Below are 19,207 nucleotides of genomic sequence, written 5' to 3' on the forward strand. Positions count from 1 at the left end.
AACTATGTATTGTTGCGAAAGGCTGTACGACACATTTTACTGATTAATGCCGGCACGTAGAACAGACATGCGCCTTACCACACCCCGAGGGCACAAACTGCTTCAACGCAGACAAGGTGATCGTGCATTGGTCGACGTACCGCAGTGCAGTAAAGGTTGGAGGTCACTCGAAAGCCACAAGGGGCTACACACAACAAAGGCCGCATAAGATATTCTCCCCACAAACTCCCTGTGAAATCTGGTCGTTGATCTGGACAAACAATCCAAGTTTGCGGCATGGGAGCCACATGGTCGATTCGCATTTCTTTCCGCCTCGCCGTCCAGGCGGGCAGAGCGCTTGCGGGAACGCCACGACAACGAGAGCGGAAGGAGACAAGCAAGTGATGGTAACGCAGAAAAAAAGAGGGCGGTGAGAACGAAGACATGGCCGACGCACGTAAAAGTGTAGTATTTGCTCTTATCAGCGTAACTCCTGATATGGGTTGTATTTGAACATAACATAGTAAACTTAATTTTACAACTTGGCGGAGTGCTCATAGCCTACTTCACCTCCGCCACGGGTTGGAGGTCGGTCCACTATTGCACAATCTTCGGTATCAGCACACATTCTCGATCTACACGGCTCGATAGAAGCACGCAAATTTTTTTCCAGAACATAGTCATATCGAGCTTCGATCTAAAAAAATCATTTTCTTTCATGGTACCAAATTTGTTTTCGTTGCGGTTACTCAACTGCTGTAGCACTCGCATACCTTACGGACCAGTGAAAGAAAGCGATGGATGGTGGTCAGTTTGCTGGATACGTATTTGTACACCTTCTAAAGGCTGCCGACAGCATTGACCACTGACTGCTTAACGGTAAGCAAGATGCGAAAAGTAGAAAAGCTCTTCATTTACTACAATACGCAATAAGTTACAAGATAGGTGTCAGGTTGTCCATATTTCTGATGCTTCTTTTGAGCCCGAAACGAAACGTCACACCGCCAGCGCAGTGGGCGCACTTGGCTGTGTGACGCGGTTAGCGAAAAACAGCTCGGCCGTGGCGCGCAGTGATGTTTCGCGCTTGAATGCACTGACAAGACGAGGTCGTGGCACTTTCACTGACCCCAACATTGTTGAAAATTATTTTCGGTACTTTATTTTGTTACTTATGAGGTACGTTCGCAGCACCTGAAAAATACCCCGAAAAGTAACGAAATTAGCTTCAATAATATTGGGGGTCAGAGAGAGCGCCAAAACTTATCGCAGTAAGATTTAGCACACGTGAAACTGCCCCTCAGTTTCGCGTACGCCCTGGGCGACTAGCGTACCCAAAAACTACCGAAAAAAGCTCAAATATTATTGGGGCTTATAGAAAGCGTGGCAGACATCTCCCAGTACGAGTCATAAGTTCAATTTAACTGCGCCGCGATGGCTGTGCTATTTCTAGTTAACTGCGTCGCAGGTCTAGCCTAGGTGCCGTGCCGTAAGCCTAATTGCTTGAAATGCGCCGCAGACTGTCGAACAAAATTTCTCACCTTGCCCTAGTTCATTAATGCAGTACTGCCATGTCGAAGTTCAGAAGGAACACAAGAATTCGATGGGAGCCCACCAAACCAGGCTAAATCCAAACATAGAAAAGCAGGCAGGCGGGTCGCCCAACAGCCCAACGCTCAAATGCGCAGCCAATGTCGCTCGCTTAGGCGCTGTGTCTGACGAATGACGCATGCATCTGGCTCGTCATTCGCCGATTCGCCTGTCGCTAGGCAACGGAAGTAAGCCGCAAAGTTTAATTTAATTTACACGCAGGTAATTTTACTTTTGCCGGCAAATAATAAAAAAACAATTTTTGTTAACCTCATTTCATATTCATTCATATGTTTTTTTTCGATGCTCGCGGCAGCAAACGGGCGGCTTTAATACTAGCGTGGCGCATTTCCTGTTGCCCGTTTTTGTCGAGTGTCCCCTCTTGTTTAATTTCTTTCTCTATGTCGCCAGTTTTACCACCTTCGCCATTTTCCCAAAGTATACCACCCTTCGTCACTGCGTGTAGAACTACTCATGCCTCCGACTTACCGTTGAATTCCACCTGATTATCGCCACAAAGTTAAATGCACATTCTTGCGACAACATTTCTTATTATTATTCCCTACGCACATAACGATTGGAACCGTCTTAGAGTGAAGTATGCCTACCCCAGCTTCTCTTATATTAAGCATGTGCTGAAATGTCTGCGAGTTTCCTCGTAATTTGTTTTCTCCTAATTAGAATGCATTATATGCCCAATTAGGCGAAAATCCGGCGGCGGCGGTGGCAATGGGGCGGAAACATCATGCCAAAAATGGCCAACGGGGCGAATAGTAAAAACACACAAGAAAAAAGCTCAGATTTATGTCAATTTGTAAGGCAGCTTTCTTTAAACAAAGTATATTAATACCTAGGTGAGAAACTTAGGTAAATTTCAGCCTCGGTGGGAACCGAACCCGGGCCTTAGGAATGCAAGACCAACACGCTTACCCGACTCCACGGTGGCTTTTTTATATTTATTGGACGCCACGGTGGCTCTACGGTTATTATTGACTAGATTCGTACCAAGCGCGTGCCTCTTTGCACACGTCACGTCACTGCCTCCATCACTGCCTCCCACGTGTCATTTGCATTTCGGATTTCATCCGTGCTGTGCCTACTGCAATGCACTCCGAAGCATCTCCGTAAGCGTCAGCTGTGAACCATGGTCGCCCAGGAAGCCCCCCCGAGAAGACAAAGTAAGGGAACACAAAAGAAGACGAAATAGTCATGACAGACCTACCATTAGGCATAAAATAGAAATCATTGTTCAGAAGGAAAATTGTCCTAATGTTTCGAGCCTCTTGCCAATGTGTACGCATACAACGAATCAGTAGGAAAAACGTTAATGAATGTCGACAACATCCATTGAAAACATTTCACCTAAGCGATTATAAAGGTTCCGCATTCAGTCCGTCTGCTTTATGTTTTTTTCTGATTTACTGCTAATTCTGGATAACAGGCCATGCGCGCCTGATAACGTAAAACTATTCCAAACTTTCCATTCCAATTCTGCAATCAGCCCTTCGCGATCGGTCAAAAACTTTTTTGGAAAACCTCCACTTCACCTGTCTGTCACGCGACCTCGTGAAAATCACGATAGCTCCCCATCTGATATGACGTGTACACACTGATTATGCATGATTTGATCGAACAAAAGAATAATACCATTAGCCCTCGGCTATTGGTCAAAAGTTTTCGGGCTGCGCCCACTTCACCTGCCTGTCACGGGACGCCACAAAACCGCAAAAAACTCACCGCGTCAAGGGAACGTGTACGCGTTAAAGATGCATTATTATGCCGAACAAAAATGCATTTTCTTCTGAATAGCCCCGGGGTGCCCCATTCCGAAAGAAATAGAAGATGGCTGCCTCCGATCGCTCAGGCACTGGCTACTGGCACCTGCCGGAAGGCCTGGCTTTATTTGCATATACTTCAACTTTTTGCGTGTCTGTGTAAGGTTTTTCGGACACGCTCAGCATGTTTACCACCTCATTATATCAACTCTTCTTTCCCGAGGATTAGTTTTAGCGTCAGTCTTAAGCTTCCGTTGCATGACGCCGCAATTTTCAACCAGCCACCGCCAGCTAAGTATGGCAAAGCGGACCGCTCGGAGACGCCGCCACCACCCTCTTCATCCGGTTATCGATTTTCAGTGCATTGGCTCGGTCCAATGAAACTCCTCTCCACTTGAGCGAGCTCCTCGCTTCTTTTCAACCAGTTAGATAAGACAAGCCGTTCTTTGTAGGCCATGTTATTCGTTTTTCAAGCACACAAAGTGAACGCCTATAAACGAGGAGAGCGTTTGATTGGTCTGTTCCGACAACCCTGCGGGGGAACGCCAGATGCTTGCGTCGGTGGTTACGCAAGTCTGAGGTAACGAGATAGGAATAAAAACATATTGGAATAGCTTTACTTCATAGGGCCCCGTGTTTCTTATTATATTTTGTTTCACATTCATATGGTATGTAACCCACTCCCCTCCGCAATGCATCGACGCTTGAGTGTATGTCAAATAAATAAATTCAGTCTATGGCAATGCACCCGTCTGTGTGTCCTGAACGATTTTGTAAAGTAATGAATTGCACTAATTATAAAGTGATTCAAACGACGGGCAGTGACCGGTGGCATTTTTTTATTTAATAGGCTGGTTTCAACGACTATAACTCCGAAGATGAATGCTCGCATTGAAGATAACGTCATCTACTCGCCCTACCCGAACATCGAAATTCCGGTGTGTTCATTCTACACTCTCGCAAGAGAGAGGCTGCTTCTCAATCCCGACAAGATTTCCCTGGTAAGTGCTGCATTTTTTTCTTCACATTCTTATGAAATGCATATCTGGAGTGTTTCTGTTCTGTATGACTACGGTTGGCCAAAAATAAAAGAAATCTGCAGTTTCATAAAAGAAATGAAAGATTTCGTAAACTATATAAGCTAAGAAGAAAATAGGCAGTGAAACCGAGCCGCCGTGCAATATTCTTCTGCGCTGTATTTTTGATAGTGGAAAAGGAGAAATTGTTGAGGATATGATAAGGCACCAGTGCAGGCAGGCAAGCTGGTTGATATTTTGTGATATTTTGTAAATTTAATTTGTTTATTATATTTGCATCGTCTTCAGTAGTGTGGTGAGAACTAAGGAAGTTTCGGTTACATGGTCAGGAGTGACCGTCGTGTTTCGCTAGACCTTAAAGCCACGCAGCAGCATGCTTCCAGTAACTTCTATCCTGATCGTCAGCCAGAAGATCCGCGCACACATTTTTTCAAGGGAACAGGGTATGCCCTCAACTTGCCATGTATGCAGCCTGTGTATGGGACCTTTCTTTCAGTGCCTGTGTGAAATATAACTTATACCACTCAGCTTACCAGCTTACCAGCTTACCAGAGAAAACGCGATGCGAAAACCCGGCGACATTTTTTCCCCCTCAAGCCTCAGTATGCATTGCTCGGATTCGTATTTGTCTACAACATGTGTGTTCATAGATAAATTAGTGCATTGCCCAGTTAAACAAGACAATAGGAATTCCTGTCGCCACTACAGAAATTTATGTTGTACGACAGAAGTTCGTGGTGTTTCTGTAGTTGCGACAGACATTTCTGGCGTTACGACAGAAATTCTAATGTACCAACAGAATCATCCTGTTGCGAAGACCTAGAGTTCTGAAGTCGCAACAGAAATATTCTGTCAGAACAACAAGAGTTGTGAAGTCATGACAACCGCTTTCTACCGTGACAGCGATTCCGACGTTACGACAGAAATTCTGTCGTCGCAACAGAAAGATTCTGTTGCGAGGACGGATAGTTCTGAAGCCGCAACAGAAACGTTCTGTCACGCCAGCAACAGTTCTGTAGTAGCAACAACAGCTTTCTAGAGACGTACAGCGACTCTAACGTTACGACAGCCATTCTGACGTCGCATCAGAAACATTCTGTCGCGACGGCCAAGAGTTCTGAAGCCGCAACAGAAACATTCTGTCGCGACAACAAGAGTATATGAAGTCCCAACACCAACTTTCTGTCGCAGCAGCGATTCTGACGTCGCAACAGGAACTCTCTGTCGGGACTACACATTTCCTGTGGTAGCGGTAGAAATGTGCCACTTTCTGTCGCAGCAGCATAAGTTCTGACGCCGCGACAGAAGCGCTTTCAGTCGCGAAGCTTTAAAATTGTATGTCAATTTCGCATCGGTGGTGTGCCCTGTAATTTTCTCTTGCGCGGTCATCATCATCATCATCATCAGCCTAGTTACGCCCACTGCAGGGCAAAGGCCTCTCCCATACTTCTCCAACTACCCCGGTCATGTACTAATTGTGGCCATGTTGTCCCTGCAAACGTCTTAATGTCATCCGCCCACCTAACTTTCTGCCGCCCCCTACTACGCTTTCCTTCCTTGGAATCCAGTCCGTAACCCTTAATGACCATCGGTTATCTTCCCTCCTCATTTCATGTCCGGCCCATGCCCATTTCTTTTTCTTGTTTTCAACTAAGATGTCATTTACCCGCGTTTGTTCCCTCACCCAATCTGCTCTTTTCTTATCCCTTAACGTTACACCTATCATTCTTCTTTCCATGGCTCGTTGCGTCGTCCTCAATTTCAGCAGAACCCTTTTCGTAAGCCTCCAGGTTTCTGCCCCGTAGGTGAGTACTGGTAAGACGAAGCTGTTATACACTTCCCTCTTGAGGGATAGTGGCAACCTGCTGTTCATGATTTGAGAATGCCTGCCAAACGCACCCCAGCCCATTCTTATTCTTCTGGTTATTTCAGTCTCATGATCCGGATCCGTGGTCACTACCTGCCCTAAGTAGATGTATTCCCTTACCACTTCCAGTGCCTCGCTACCTATCGTAAACTGCTGTTCTCTTCCGAGACTGTTAAACATTACTTTAGTTTTCTGTAGATTAATTTTCAGACCCACCCTTCTGCTTTGCCTCTCCAGGTCAGTGAGCATGCATTGCAATTGGTCTCCTGAGTTACTAAGCAAGGCAATATCATCAGCGAATCGCAAGTTGCTAAGGTATTCTCCATCAACTTTTATCCCCAATTCTTCCCACTCCAGGTCTCTGAATACCTCCTGTAAACACGCTGTGAATAGCATTGGAGATATCGTATCTCCCTGTCTGACGCCTTTCTTTATTGGGATTTTGTTGCTTTCTTTGTGGAGGATTACAGTGGCTGTGGAACCGCTATAGATAGCTTCCAGTATCTTTACATATGGCTCATCTACACCCTGATTCCGTAGTGCCTCCATGACTGCTGAGGTTTCGACTGAATCAAATGCTTTTTCGTAATCAATGAAGGCTATATACAAGGGTTGGTTATATTCCGCACATTTCTCTATCACCTGATTGATAGTGTGAATATGGTCTATTGTTGAGTAGCCTTTACCGAATCCTGCCTGGTCCTTTGGTTGACAGAAGTCTAAGGTATTCCTGATTCTATTTGCGATTACCTTAGTAAATACTTTGTAGGCAACGGACAGTAAGCTGATCGGTCTATAATTTTTCAAGTCTTTGGCGTCCCCTTTCTTATGGATTAGGATTATGTTAGCGTTCTTCCAAGATTCCGGTACGTTCGAGGTCATGAAGCATTGTGTATATAGGGCGGCCAACTTTTCTAGGACAGTGTTCCCACCATCCTTCAACAAATCTGCTGTTACCTGATCCTCCCCAGCTGCCTTCCCCCTTTGCATAGCTCCCAAGGCGTTCTTTACCTCTTCCGGTGTTACTTGTGGGATTTCAAGTTCCTCTAGACTATTCTCTCTCACCTTATCGTCGTGGGTGTTACTGGTACTGTATAAATCTCTATAAAACCCTTCAGCCACTTGAACTATCTCATCCATATTAGTAACGATATTGCCGGCTTTGTCTCTTAACGCACACATCTGATTCTTGCCTATTTCTAGTTTCTTCTTTACTGCTTTTAGGCTTCCTCCGTTCCATAGAGCCTGTTCAATTCTATCCATATTATAGTTCCTTATGTCCGCTGTCTTACGCTTGTTGATTAACTTAGAAAGTTCTGCCAGTTCTATTCTAGCTGTAGGGTTAGAGGCTTTCATACATTGGCGTTTCTTGATCAGATCTTTCGTCTCCTGCGATAGCTTACTGGTTTCCTGTTTAACGGCGTTACCACCGACTTCTATTGCGCACTCCTTAATGATGCCCATAAAATTGTCGTTCATTGCTTCAACACTATGGTCTTCTTCCTGGGTTAAAGCCGAATACCTGTTCTGTAGCTTGATCCGGAATTCGTCTAGTTTCCCTCTTACCGCTAACTCATTGATTGGTTTCTTATGTACCAGTTTCTTCCGTTCCCTCCTCAAGTCAAGGCTAATTCGAGTTCTTACCATCCTATGGTCACTGCAGCGCACCTTGCCGAGCACGTCTACATCTTGTATGATGCCAGGGTTCGCGCAGAGTATAAAGTCGATTTCATTTCTAGTCTCACCATTCGGGCTCCTCCATGTCCACTTTCGGCTAACCCGCTTGCGGAAAAAGGTATTCATTATCCGCATATTATTCTGTTCTGCAAACTCTACTAATAACTCTCCTCTGCTATTCCTAGAGCCTATGCCGTACTCCCCCACTGACTTGTCTCCGGCCTGCTTCTTGCCTACCCTGGCATTGAAATCGCCCATCAGTATACTGTATTTTGTTTTGACTTTACCCATCGCCGATTCCACGTCTTCATAGAAGCTTTCGACTTCCTGGTCATCATGACTAGATGTAGGGGCGTAGACCTGTATAACCTTCATTTTGTACCTCTTATTAAGTTTCACAACAAGACATGCCACCCTCTCGTTAATGCTATAGAATTCCTGTATGTTACCAGCTATGTTCTTATTAATCAGGAATCCGACTCCTAGTTCTCGTCTCTCTGCTAAGCCCCGTTAGCACAAGACGTGCCCGCTTTTTAGCACTGTATATGCTTCTTTTGGCCTCCTAACTTCACTGAGCCCTATTATATCCCATTTACTGCCCTCTAATTCCTCCAATAGCACTGCTAGACTCGCCTCACTAGATAACGTTCTAGCGTTAAACGTTGCCAGGTTCATATTCCAATGGCAGCCTGTCCGGGGCCAGGCATTCTTAGCACCCTCTGCAGCGTCGCAGGTCTGACCACCGCTGTGGTCAGTTGCTTCGCAGCTGCTGGGGACTGAGGGCCGGGGTTTGATTGTTGTGTTCATATAGGAGGTTGTGGCCAAGTACTGCACCAGGGTGGCCAATCCTGCTCTGGTGAGAGAGTGCGTTACCGGTTCTGGTCACCGGGATCAGGCCGCACTCCAGGCCTGTTTGTGCAATTTTCTCAACACACGGTTGTTGTTTTTTTCTGGTATTTTCCGGTGGAGAATTCGGCGGTCCGGGATTTGAATCACGGCCCTCTTGCACGGGAGGCGGATACTGTACCGTCCCCGCAGGAGGTAAATTTAAAAATAAATTGTGGGCTTTTACGTGACAAAACCACTTTCTGATTATGAGGCACGCCGTAGTGGAGGACTCCGGAAATTTCGACCACCTGGGGTTCTTTAACGTACACCTAAATCTAAGTACACGGGTGTTTTCGCATTTCGCCCCCATCGAAATGCGGCCGCCGTGGCCGGGATCCGATCCCGCGACCTCGTGCTCAGCAGTCTAACACCATAGCCACTGAGTAACCACGGCGGGTCCCGCAGGAGTTGTACGCCTCATTTAATATACTGTGGTGCCCTATTTGATCAGTCGAGGTGGACCAATCTGAGCTCGGTTATACCGCACGGATGGCACTCGGCTAGAGAACCTGGTATTTATGATCTGCACATGTGAGGCCATACAAATTTGAAGGTATATATGTTTCTTTTTTTTATTTTAGGAGGGTTCCCGTACAGTGATAAAATAAAGGAAAAGACATTAAAAGAAAGAAAAAAAAGAAAGAAAAAGGGGCGAAAAAAAAGGAACATAATAGGTGATTTGAACTCGTGACCCTTCGATGTTGCCCGGAAAGATAGCTCAGTCGGTTGGTTCGTCATGCCCCAGGCTATTTTCAAGCGCCACAGCTCCTGCTCCGAGCCTCACACTTACGTGGAAAGGGACTCTTGTTGTCCGTGATAGTCGGTCAACATATATATATATATATATATATTCATCTCATCTATGGGATTGCATGCGCGCGCTGTTGCTTTGTTTCTGCGTGTAGTAGTTAAGAGAGCCAGTTTAAGGGCGGAGAAGAAGGAAGGAAAGGAAAGCAAAAACTGCAGCGCCGTAGTTTTAAAGCGCACCCGTGGCAGAGAAACGGAAGGCGCTATAAGCGTGCGTAGCCAAGATACGCACACGACCAACTACCTTAAAATTTTTAGACTTGAGGGAAAGCTTCGGTAACAAACGATAGCACGGCAATCAGCACTCGAATATAATTATAACCCTAATAATACTTGTAAATAATCATCTCATCTATGGGATCTAATGCGCGCGCTGTTGCTTTGTCTCTGCGTGTAGTAGTTAAGAGAGCCAGTTTAAGGGCGGAGAAGAAGGAAGGAAAGGAAAGTCTCTGAAGCAAAATTGCAGCGCCGTGGTTTTAAAGCGCACCCGTGGTAGAGAAACGGAAGGCGATATAAGCGTGCGTGGCCATGATACGCACACGACAAACTGCCTTAAAATATTTAGACTTGAGGGAAAGCTTCGTTAACAAACGATAGCACGGCAATCAGCACTCGAATATAATTATAACCCTAATAATATTTGTAAATATTCATCTCATCAATGGGGTCTAATGCGCGCGCTGTTGCTTTATCTCTGCGTGTAAGTTGAAGGTGCAGCGGTGGCGTAGAGGTAGAACACCCGCCTCGCGTGCAAGAGGTCCGTGGTTCGAATCCCGGTGCCGCGCAATTTTCCACCGGATTAAAAAAAAAAAAAAAAAAAAAAAAAAAAAAAAAAAATCCGCGTGTTGATAAAATTGCATGAACAGGCCTGGAGTGTGGCCTGATGCCGGTGACCAGAACCGGTAACACACTCCCTCACCAGAGCAGGATTGGCCACCCTGGTGCAGTACTTGGCCACAACCTCCTATATGAATACAACAATCGAACCCCGGCCCTCAGTCCCCAGCAGCCGCGAAGCAACTGACCACGGCGGCGGTCAGATCTGTGACGCTGCAGAGGGTGCTAAGAATACCTGGCTCCGGACAGGCCGCCATTGGAATATGAACCTGGCAACGTTTAACGCAAGAACATTATCTAGTGAGGCGAGTCTAGCAGTGCTATTGGAAGAATTAGAGGGCAGTAAATGGGATATAATAGGGCTCAGTGAAGTTAGGAGGCCAAAAGAAGCATATACAGTGCTAAGGAGCGGGCACGTCCTGTGCTACCGGGGCTTAGCGGAGAGACGAGAACTAGGAGTCGGATTCCTGATTAATAAGAATATAGCTGGTAACATACAGGAATTCTATAGCATTAACGAGAGGGTGGCATGTCTTGTTGTGAAACTTAATAAGAGGTACAAAATGAAGGTTGTACAGGTCTACGCCCCTACATCCAGTCATGATGACCAGGAAGTCGAAAGCTTCTACGAAGACGTGGAATCGGCGATGGGTAGAGTGAAAACAAAATACACTATACTGATGGGCGATTTCAATGCCAAGGTAGGCAAGAAGCATGCTGGAGACAAGGCAGTGGGGGAATATGGCATAGGCACTAGGAATAGCAGGGGGGAGGTATTAGTAGAGTTTGCAGAACAGAATAATATGAGGATAATGAATACCTTCTTCCGCAAGCGGAATAACCGAAAGTGGACATGGAGGAGCCCGAACGGCGAGACTAGAAATGAAATAGATTTCATACTCTGCGCTAACCCTGGCATCATACAAGATGTGGACGTGCTCGGTAAGGTGTGCTGCAGTGACCACAGGATGGTAAGAACTCGAATTAGCCTAGACCTGAGGAGGGAACGGAGGAAACTGGTACATAAGAAGCCGATCAATGAGTTAGCGCTAAGAGGGAAAATAGAGGAATTCCAGATCAAGCTACAGAACAGGTATTCGGCTTTAAGTCACGAAGAGGATCTTAATGTTGAAGCAATGAACGACAATCTTGTGGGCATCATTAAGGAGTGTGCAATAGAAGTCGGTGGTAACTCCGTTAGACAGGATACCAGTAAGCTATCGCAGGAGACGAAAGATCTGATCAAGAAACGCCAATGTATGAAAGCCTCTAACCCTACAGCTAGAATAGAACTGGCAGAACTTTCGAAGTTAATCAACAAGCGTAAGACAGCTGACATAAGGAAGTATAACATGGATAGAATTGAACAAGCTCTCAGGAACGGAGGAAGCCTAAAAGCAGTGAAGAAGAAACTAGGAATTGGCAAGAATCAGATGTATGCGCTAAGAGACAAAGCCGGCAATATCATTACTAATATGGATGAGATAGTTCAAGTGGCTGAGGAGTTCTATAGAGATTTATACAGTACGAGTGGCACCCACGATGATAATGGAAGAGAGAATAATCTAGAGGAATTCGATATCCCAGAAGTAACGCCGGAAGAAGTAAAGAAAGCCTTGGGAGCTATACAAAGGGGGAAGGCAGCTGGGGAGGATCAGGTAACAGCAGATTTGCTGAAGGATGGTGGGCAGATTGTTCTAGAAAAACTGGCCAGCCTCTATACGCAATGCCTCAAGACCTCGAGCGTACCGGAATCTTGGAAGAACGCTAACATAATCCTAATCCATAAGAAAGGCGACGCCAAAGACTTGAAAAATTATAGACCGATCAGCTTACTGTCCGTTGCCTACAAAGTATTTACTAAGGTAATTGCAAATAGAATCCGGAACACCTTAGACTTCCGTCAACCAAAGGACCAGGCAGGATTCCGTAAAGGCTACTCAACAATAGATCATATTCACACTATCAATCAGGTGATAGAGAAATGTGCGGAATATAACCAACCATTATATATAGCTTTCATTGATTACGAGAAAGCGTTTGATTCAGTCGAAACCTCAGCAGTCATGGAGGCATTGCGGAATCAGGGTGTAGACGAGCCGTATGTAAAAATACTGAAAGATATCTATAGCGGCTCCACAGCCACTGTACTCCTCCATAAAGAAAGCAACAAAATCCCAATAAAGAAAGGCGTCAGGCAGGGAGATACGATCTCTCCAATGCTATTCACAGCGTGTTTACAGGAGGTATTCAGAGACCTGGATTGGGAAGAATTGGGGATAAGAGTAAATGGAGAATACCTTAGTAACTTGCGCTTCGCTGATGATATTGCCTTGCTTAGTAACTCAGGGGACCAACTGCAATGCATGCTCACTGATCTGGAGAGGCAGAGCAGAAGGGTGGGACTAAAAATGAATCTGCAGAAAACTAAAGTAATGTTTAACAGTCTCGGAAGGGAACAGCAGTTTACGATAGGTAGCGAGGCACTGGAAGTGGTAAGAGAATACATCTACTTAGGACAGGTAGTGACTGCTGATCCAGATCATGAGAGTGAAATAATCAGAAGAATAAGAATGGGCTGGGGTGCGTTTGGCAGGCATTCTGAGATCATGAACAGCAGGTTGCCATTATCCCTCAAGAGAAAAGTGTATAACAGCTGTGTCTTACCAGTACTCACGTACGGGGCAGAAACCTGGAGGCTTACGAAAAGGGTTCTACTTAAATTGAGGACGACGCAACGAGCTATGGAAAGAAAAATGATAGGTGTAACGTTAAGGGATAAGAAAAGAGCAGATTGGGTGAGGGAACAAACGCGCGTTAATGACATCTTGGTTGAAATCAAGAAAAAGAAATGGGCATGGGCAGGACATGTAATGAGGAGGGAAGATAACCGATGGTCATTAAGGGTTACGGACTGGATTCCGAGGGAAGGGAAGCGTAGCAGGGGGCGACAGAAAGTTAGGTGGGCAGATGAGATTAGGAAGTTTGGAGGGTCAACATGGCCACAATTAGTACATGACCGGGGTAGTTGGAGAAGTATGGGAGAGGCCTTTGCCCTGCAGTGGGCGTAATCAGGCTGATGATGATGATGATGATGATGTAGTAGTTGAGAGAGCCAGTTTAAGGGAGGCGAAGAAGGAAGGAAAGGAAAGTCTGTGAAGCAAAATTTCAGCGCCGTGGTTTTAAAGCGCACCCGTGGTAGAGAAACGGAAGGCGATATAAGCGTGCGTGGCCATGATACGCACACGACAAACTGCCTTAAAATATTTAGACTTGAGGGAAAGCTTCGTTAACAAACGATAGCACGGCAATCAGCACTCGAATATAATTATAACCCTAATAATATTTGTAAATATTCATCTTATCTATAGCATCTAATGCGCGCGATGTTGCTTTGTCTCTGCGTGTAGTAGTTAAGAGAGCCAGTTTAAGGGCGGAGAAGTGGGAAGGAAAGGAAAGTCTCTGAAGCAAACTTGCAGCGCCGTGATTTTAAAGCGCAACCTTGGTAGAGAAACGGAAGGCGATATAAGCGTACGTGGCCTTGGTACGCACCCGACAAACTGCCTTAAAATATTTAGACTTGAGGGAAAGCTTCGTTAACAAACTATAACACGGCAATCAGAACTCGAATACGACGAGAGAAATTATTGAGACGTGGAAAATTTCCTTGAAATAAATATGGTTTGCGAGACAAATGCTTGTAAGTATTGAACCTCTTAAAAGATGAGGGGGAAATATGCGCTCACCGAGAGGTCATCGTCTGCACGGGACCACCACCAGGCACCTTAATGAGATCTTGATACTGATACTGATACTGATATTGATACTGATACTGATACTGATATTGATACTGATACTTGATTGATACTTGATCTTGATACTGATACTTGCGCGGTAATCAATCGTAATTCGCTGAAGCCGGCAATGCTGATAACACCGACACCAGTATTATAGTTGCCGTGGTCAATTGTTATAATTGTGCCGTGACGACGAAGCACCATAAACGCCCTACCGGCCTCCTCAAAATCGGCTGCTGATCAAAACCGTACCATCTGCGGGAATGGCTGCATGTCCGCTTTGTGCTATTTGGTAAGACGTGGCACACAGGCCTGTGGACTTACATATGCCGTTAAACTGACACAGTTAATTTCCCAGAAATATTGCATAAGCTTTTACGAAGCAAAAAAGAAGTTTGGGGTTCTTCCACAAATTTGCGTGAAAAGCTGTCTTGCTCGTGTCTCATTATTCTAGTAAAGCGTTATCGTGAGAAACCAGTATGCTGTCAGAATGAACAGTTATCCATGAATGTTTATGTAGCTATTTTGCATGGAACAAACGAATCATACTCGAGCTCAAAACTGTAAAGAGCGAGAGACAACTGTCGAAATCACCAGTAACAACACTAACAGTGTCCGTTTTTTATTTCTGAATTTCTTATTTAATATGGATATCGTAAAGCAAAATCATTGTTCTAGCACTCCACGATGTAACTGGGGATGGTAACAACACTTGCTCTTCTAGAGATGCGGCAGTTGACGCGGCGGAGTGAAAGCGCATCTTGGCTCTTAAAATGCAAATGTAAACATCAACGCAGACAGAGATTCTTACAGTAGACATAGCTAAAATGTACACTTTCAGACGTGTTCGGCGTGGTGCAGTAGTAAGATGCTGGGCTAGGTTCCTCAGGTTCCAAGTTCGAATCCCCCGTGGCGAAACTATTTTCCAGTTTCTTTTATATTTTTCCTTTTTCTACTAACAAATTTACATGGACTTAAAGAGGTCTCTGTAAATTTTGAATCAAATATTGATCAAGAACTAAAAGAACTTTCGACTACAGCACGCCACCCTGCAGACAACAGAATGTCAGAAAACAGAACGACAGGCAACAGAAACAACGTCCCAAAATACGACAGACAAAAATTTCCTGTTGTGTGTTTCAAGTGGATGCAATGCTTGCAATGATCCTTTAGATGACTTGACGCCATAATGCCTCACCTCATTGCGAAACTACTGAGTAGGGTAATTGCGGAATAATTATTTCTATTCTCCCTCCCTCCCTCCCCCCCCCCCCCCCCCCCGCATTGACCCCAAGAAAAAGTGGGAAAATATTATTTACGCCAACGGCTGTGTGCTGCAAGTGTATAACATGTGGTATGATTCCTTCGCCATGTTCTTGTGCAATTGAGCATGCTGCTGCGTGGCTTTTTAGGGTCTAGCGAAACACGCCGGTGGCTTCTGACCCTGTAACTGAAGCTTCCGTAGTTCTTAAAAACGGTGCGTAGAAGCAGGGCGCACGGTATCTATAACGTGCAGGTGTGCTTATTGAAATACTGCAGTACCCTGGCGTCATAACGTCACAGCGCATACAATGTTAGACGCGCAGAGTGCAGGCTACAAACATTTCCAGTAACTTTTATCCTGATCGTCAGCCAGAAGATCTGCGCACACATTCTTTTAGGGGAGCAGGGCATGCCCTCTATTGCCATGTATTGCAGCCTATGTACGGGACCTTTCTTTGAGGACCTGCTAGGCATAAATGATTCATGTTAGTATCATCGTATTCAGCTATCTGTGTTTTCTTTACTGAAATATAATTGTTATACACAGTGAACTGCACGAGGGATTGACGTTAGGCTAGTTGTTGTATCTTTGAACGTCGTAAACAATGCTTAAGACGAGGGCACATGACCGCTCGGCTGACCGCTTTTCACCTTCTTACAAGTGTTATCGCTCAGCGCAGTACGCGCCCGAATGTATTTGAAATTCCTGGAATGTTATCCATTGTTCTATCTGCTGTCTGTTGTCACCGAATCTTTCGTAATCTGATTGTACTCGAGACGCAAATTGCATAGTACATTCTGGAAGACTCGCGGGCTCCAGCATTTACTCTGGCATATTCCATGACTCACATATAGAAGCCGACGCACTTGACCCACTGATGAGATTTTGATGGCTGTGTTCGCCGCTAGCTCCGTGATTTTAGTGTGGTCTGTATTTCTTGGCACAGGTTCGCTAAATAAAGAGTTAGTTTCGTCATTCGCAGTTTCGCTACTGTGCTCTTGACCGTCACTACCACGTGACATCTGGTGGAGGTGCTTTGCGTCCATGTACCGGACGCCCCCGACAAGCCATGATCAAAGCGTGGACTGAGAAGTAAACACCAACGTCGTCCCGGACCATCGAGCTAACGCAGGCTAGAACACTTGCCCCCGAAACACGTACTTCTGCCTGAGACAGCCAAGCAAATCGCATCCGTTTTCAACCCCAGTGGCAGCTCCAGCGTCCCCCATTGTGCTGCAACATCCCAGAAAGCCGCGCACCTTCCGTGGATCACCTTTTAAAGCCATGGCTGCAAACATTCGAAATGGTCGCTGCATTCAACTGGAACTCCAACGACAAGCTGCGACATGCGACTTTCACCTTAGAAGACGCCGCCATGATGTGGTATGAGAACCGATAATCGAACCTGACTATATGGGGCCTGTTCCTCAGCGGCTTCGCGTAGACCTTCACGTGCGTCCAACACAAAAAGTTAGCCCAAGCTCTACGAGGAACCCGCGTGTAGCTGCCGAATAAGAAGATCACGAACTTTACTGAAGAAATGACTCGCCTATTCTGCCACGCCGACGCCGACATGACTGAAGAAAGTCCTGTTCTTGATGCATGGTGTCGAAGAAAAACTATTCGCGGAATTCCTACGCAACGCGCGGAATATTGCCGGATTTTTTTTTTTTTTTTGAGGCCACAACGATCGAAAAGAGGCTAGAACTGCGCACCAGGCAATGAAACCGCCGTACGCTGACAACAAATTGCGCAGAAGCTCAAGCGCCAGGCGCCGATTACGTGCGCGAGACGATCACACTGGTCGTACAAAAAGAGCCGCACAAGTTATGCCTAAAATCCCCGCCACAGGTGGCCTCAATCACTGACATAGTTTCAGTGGTCACTAGAAGATGCGGAAGCTTTGCAAAACGCAATTTTTTGTTTCCATCAAGATGGCGAAAGGTGACATGCAGTTGCAAATTTTATCCACAGATACTTTTTCTGGTCATTGGCATCTATATTGCTACGTTAACGTTTAAATAAGAAAATGGGCGGTAGCGTTCAGAAGCCAGTGCAATGCATCTGCGATTTCGCGATCCAAGATAGCCGCCATGTCAGCTTGCTGACTGGCTGGCGGAGTGTGCCGTGAGGAGCGTCACAGAAAGGGCCGTTTCACAAGCATCGATTTGACGTTGTTTTACGTTGCGCTGGGTCGCCGTTTCAGAGATTTTCCGACATAATTTGCGGTGTGACGAGCCCCGCGAATCACGCTAATAAGCGGCCATGTGCAACGGCGTTCGAAAGGGATTCGTATCGCCGAATTTTCCCCGCCGTTTGGGGCCATGAACATATTTTGTTCGTAACGCCTGCCCATCGCATTTGCATTGCTCTAGGATGGTGGTGGCATTTTTGTTGTGGGCTATCAATTTTTCAACTAGACACGTCCACTTGAAGTATTACTGATTGAACATTACAGTTCTTCGGCGACTTGTTGCACCTTTCAATGCTGCGTTCGTATTGTAATGAGGACTAATCACTTTTTAGATCATCGAAGATTATGACAACGGCTGCTTTTACAGAAAGAAATGTACGCCAGGCGGCGCCTTGACGTTTCGTCACGAAGGTGTGGTTAAGCAGCGAATTATACCCCTGACACACGGGCACTCTAAAGTCCTTTATAGGTAAGGGGACATCTATTGGAAAGGCGTTCAAGCACAGTGACACACGATAAAGGAGTATCTCCCTTAAGGCAAAGTTCTTTTACCGGAAATGACATCGCGCATCAACTTTTCGAGTGGACAAGGAGCTACTCTCTCACACAGCGTGCACAACTCATCAATAGAAGGAAGCCTGCCACACAACCACGGAGCCCCATAAGTATTTTTTAACCTTGCGAAAACGTGTTAATAGTTCGCGGCAATGCGATTGGTCGAACAGCGAATATTTACTCTAGATATACTCTCAAGCGTTCGCATCAAATCGCTAGTGCCACCATGTTGAAATCCGGCAGTGTCATTTCCTGCGTCGTGTTTCATGTGTTAGCATCGTGAAACCACCATTCGTTGAGCACGTACGCCCACCTTCCGCGCTTGGTGGCTGAAGGGGACACAGCCGAAGCAGTCAACATAAGGCATGCTTATCATGAGTGGACATTTGATGTTTTCCAATTTCGCCTTGGCTGCCTTTATCTCATCTTCAAGAGATCCGAGAGCGCCAAGCGTCAGAGCGACCTCAACTCTTGCTTCAACGCTAGCGTTTAGCTGAGCCATGATGCAAATGCGCAGTTCTGCCCCGCAATCACAATTGTGCAAATAACAGATTGAATAAAACGCGTTACACCTGCACGTACGAAGGAAGGGACAACAAGGACGTGAAAAAGGACGACAGAAACGTGGCCAGCCTCAGAACAAATAGCATGTACACCTATTCTAGCAGACTGCAGCATTGTAAAACACCGGCTCTACATAGTTGCTGGACCAATTTAAATTACTGCTAAGATGGCAAGAACGTGAATCAAACATACTAATATGCACATTGTAAGGCATCAACAACGAAAAACGTTTTTGGATTCCACAGTAGCGAAATGTAATACAAATACACACCTTCTTAAAAATTTTTTCTCCCTTGCTATTTTACACCAAGCAGCGGTATTTTTCTTCCGGCGCTCATCTGAGGGACCACTTAAGAGGAAGCTTTAGCTCGGGCCCATC

General features: G+C 45.7%; 1 protein-coding gene and 1 non-coding gene across 2 annotated transcripts in view; both read left to right on the top strand.

Annotated features, from left to right (window-relative positions):
* The window catches only part of LOC129384962 (uncharacterized), a 113,972-nt gene that overhangs the window by 21,620 nt on the left and 73,145 nt on the right, over positions 1 to 19,207 (top strand). Inside the window, exon 2 of the mRNA XM_055070693.2 lies at positions 4,192 to 4,342. Within this exon, the coding sequence (XP_054926668.2) occupies positions 4,220 to 4,342 (123 nt within the window). The 5' untranslated portion in view covers positions 4,192 to 4,219. The remainder of the gene's footprint in view (positions 1 to 4,191; positions 4,343 to 19,207) is intronic.
* On the top strand, positions 424 to 610 carry LOC126532507 (U2 spliceosomal RNA). The gene has a single exon (XR_007599806.2). It is a non-coding gene; the product is annotated as a U2 spliceosomal RNA (small nuclear RNA).

The sequence above is a fragment of the Dermacentor andersoni genome, chromosome 4 (assembly GCF_023375885.2).
Source record: "Dermacentor andersoni chromosome 4, qqDerAnde1_hic_scaffold, whole genome shotgun sequence".
Classification (NCBI taxonomy): domain Eukaryota; kingdom Metazoa; phylum Arthropoda; class Arachnida; order Ixodida; family Ixodidae; genus Dermacentor; species Dermacentor andersoni.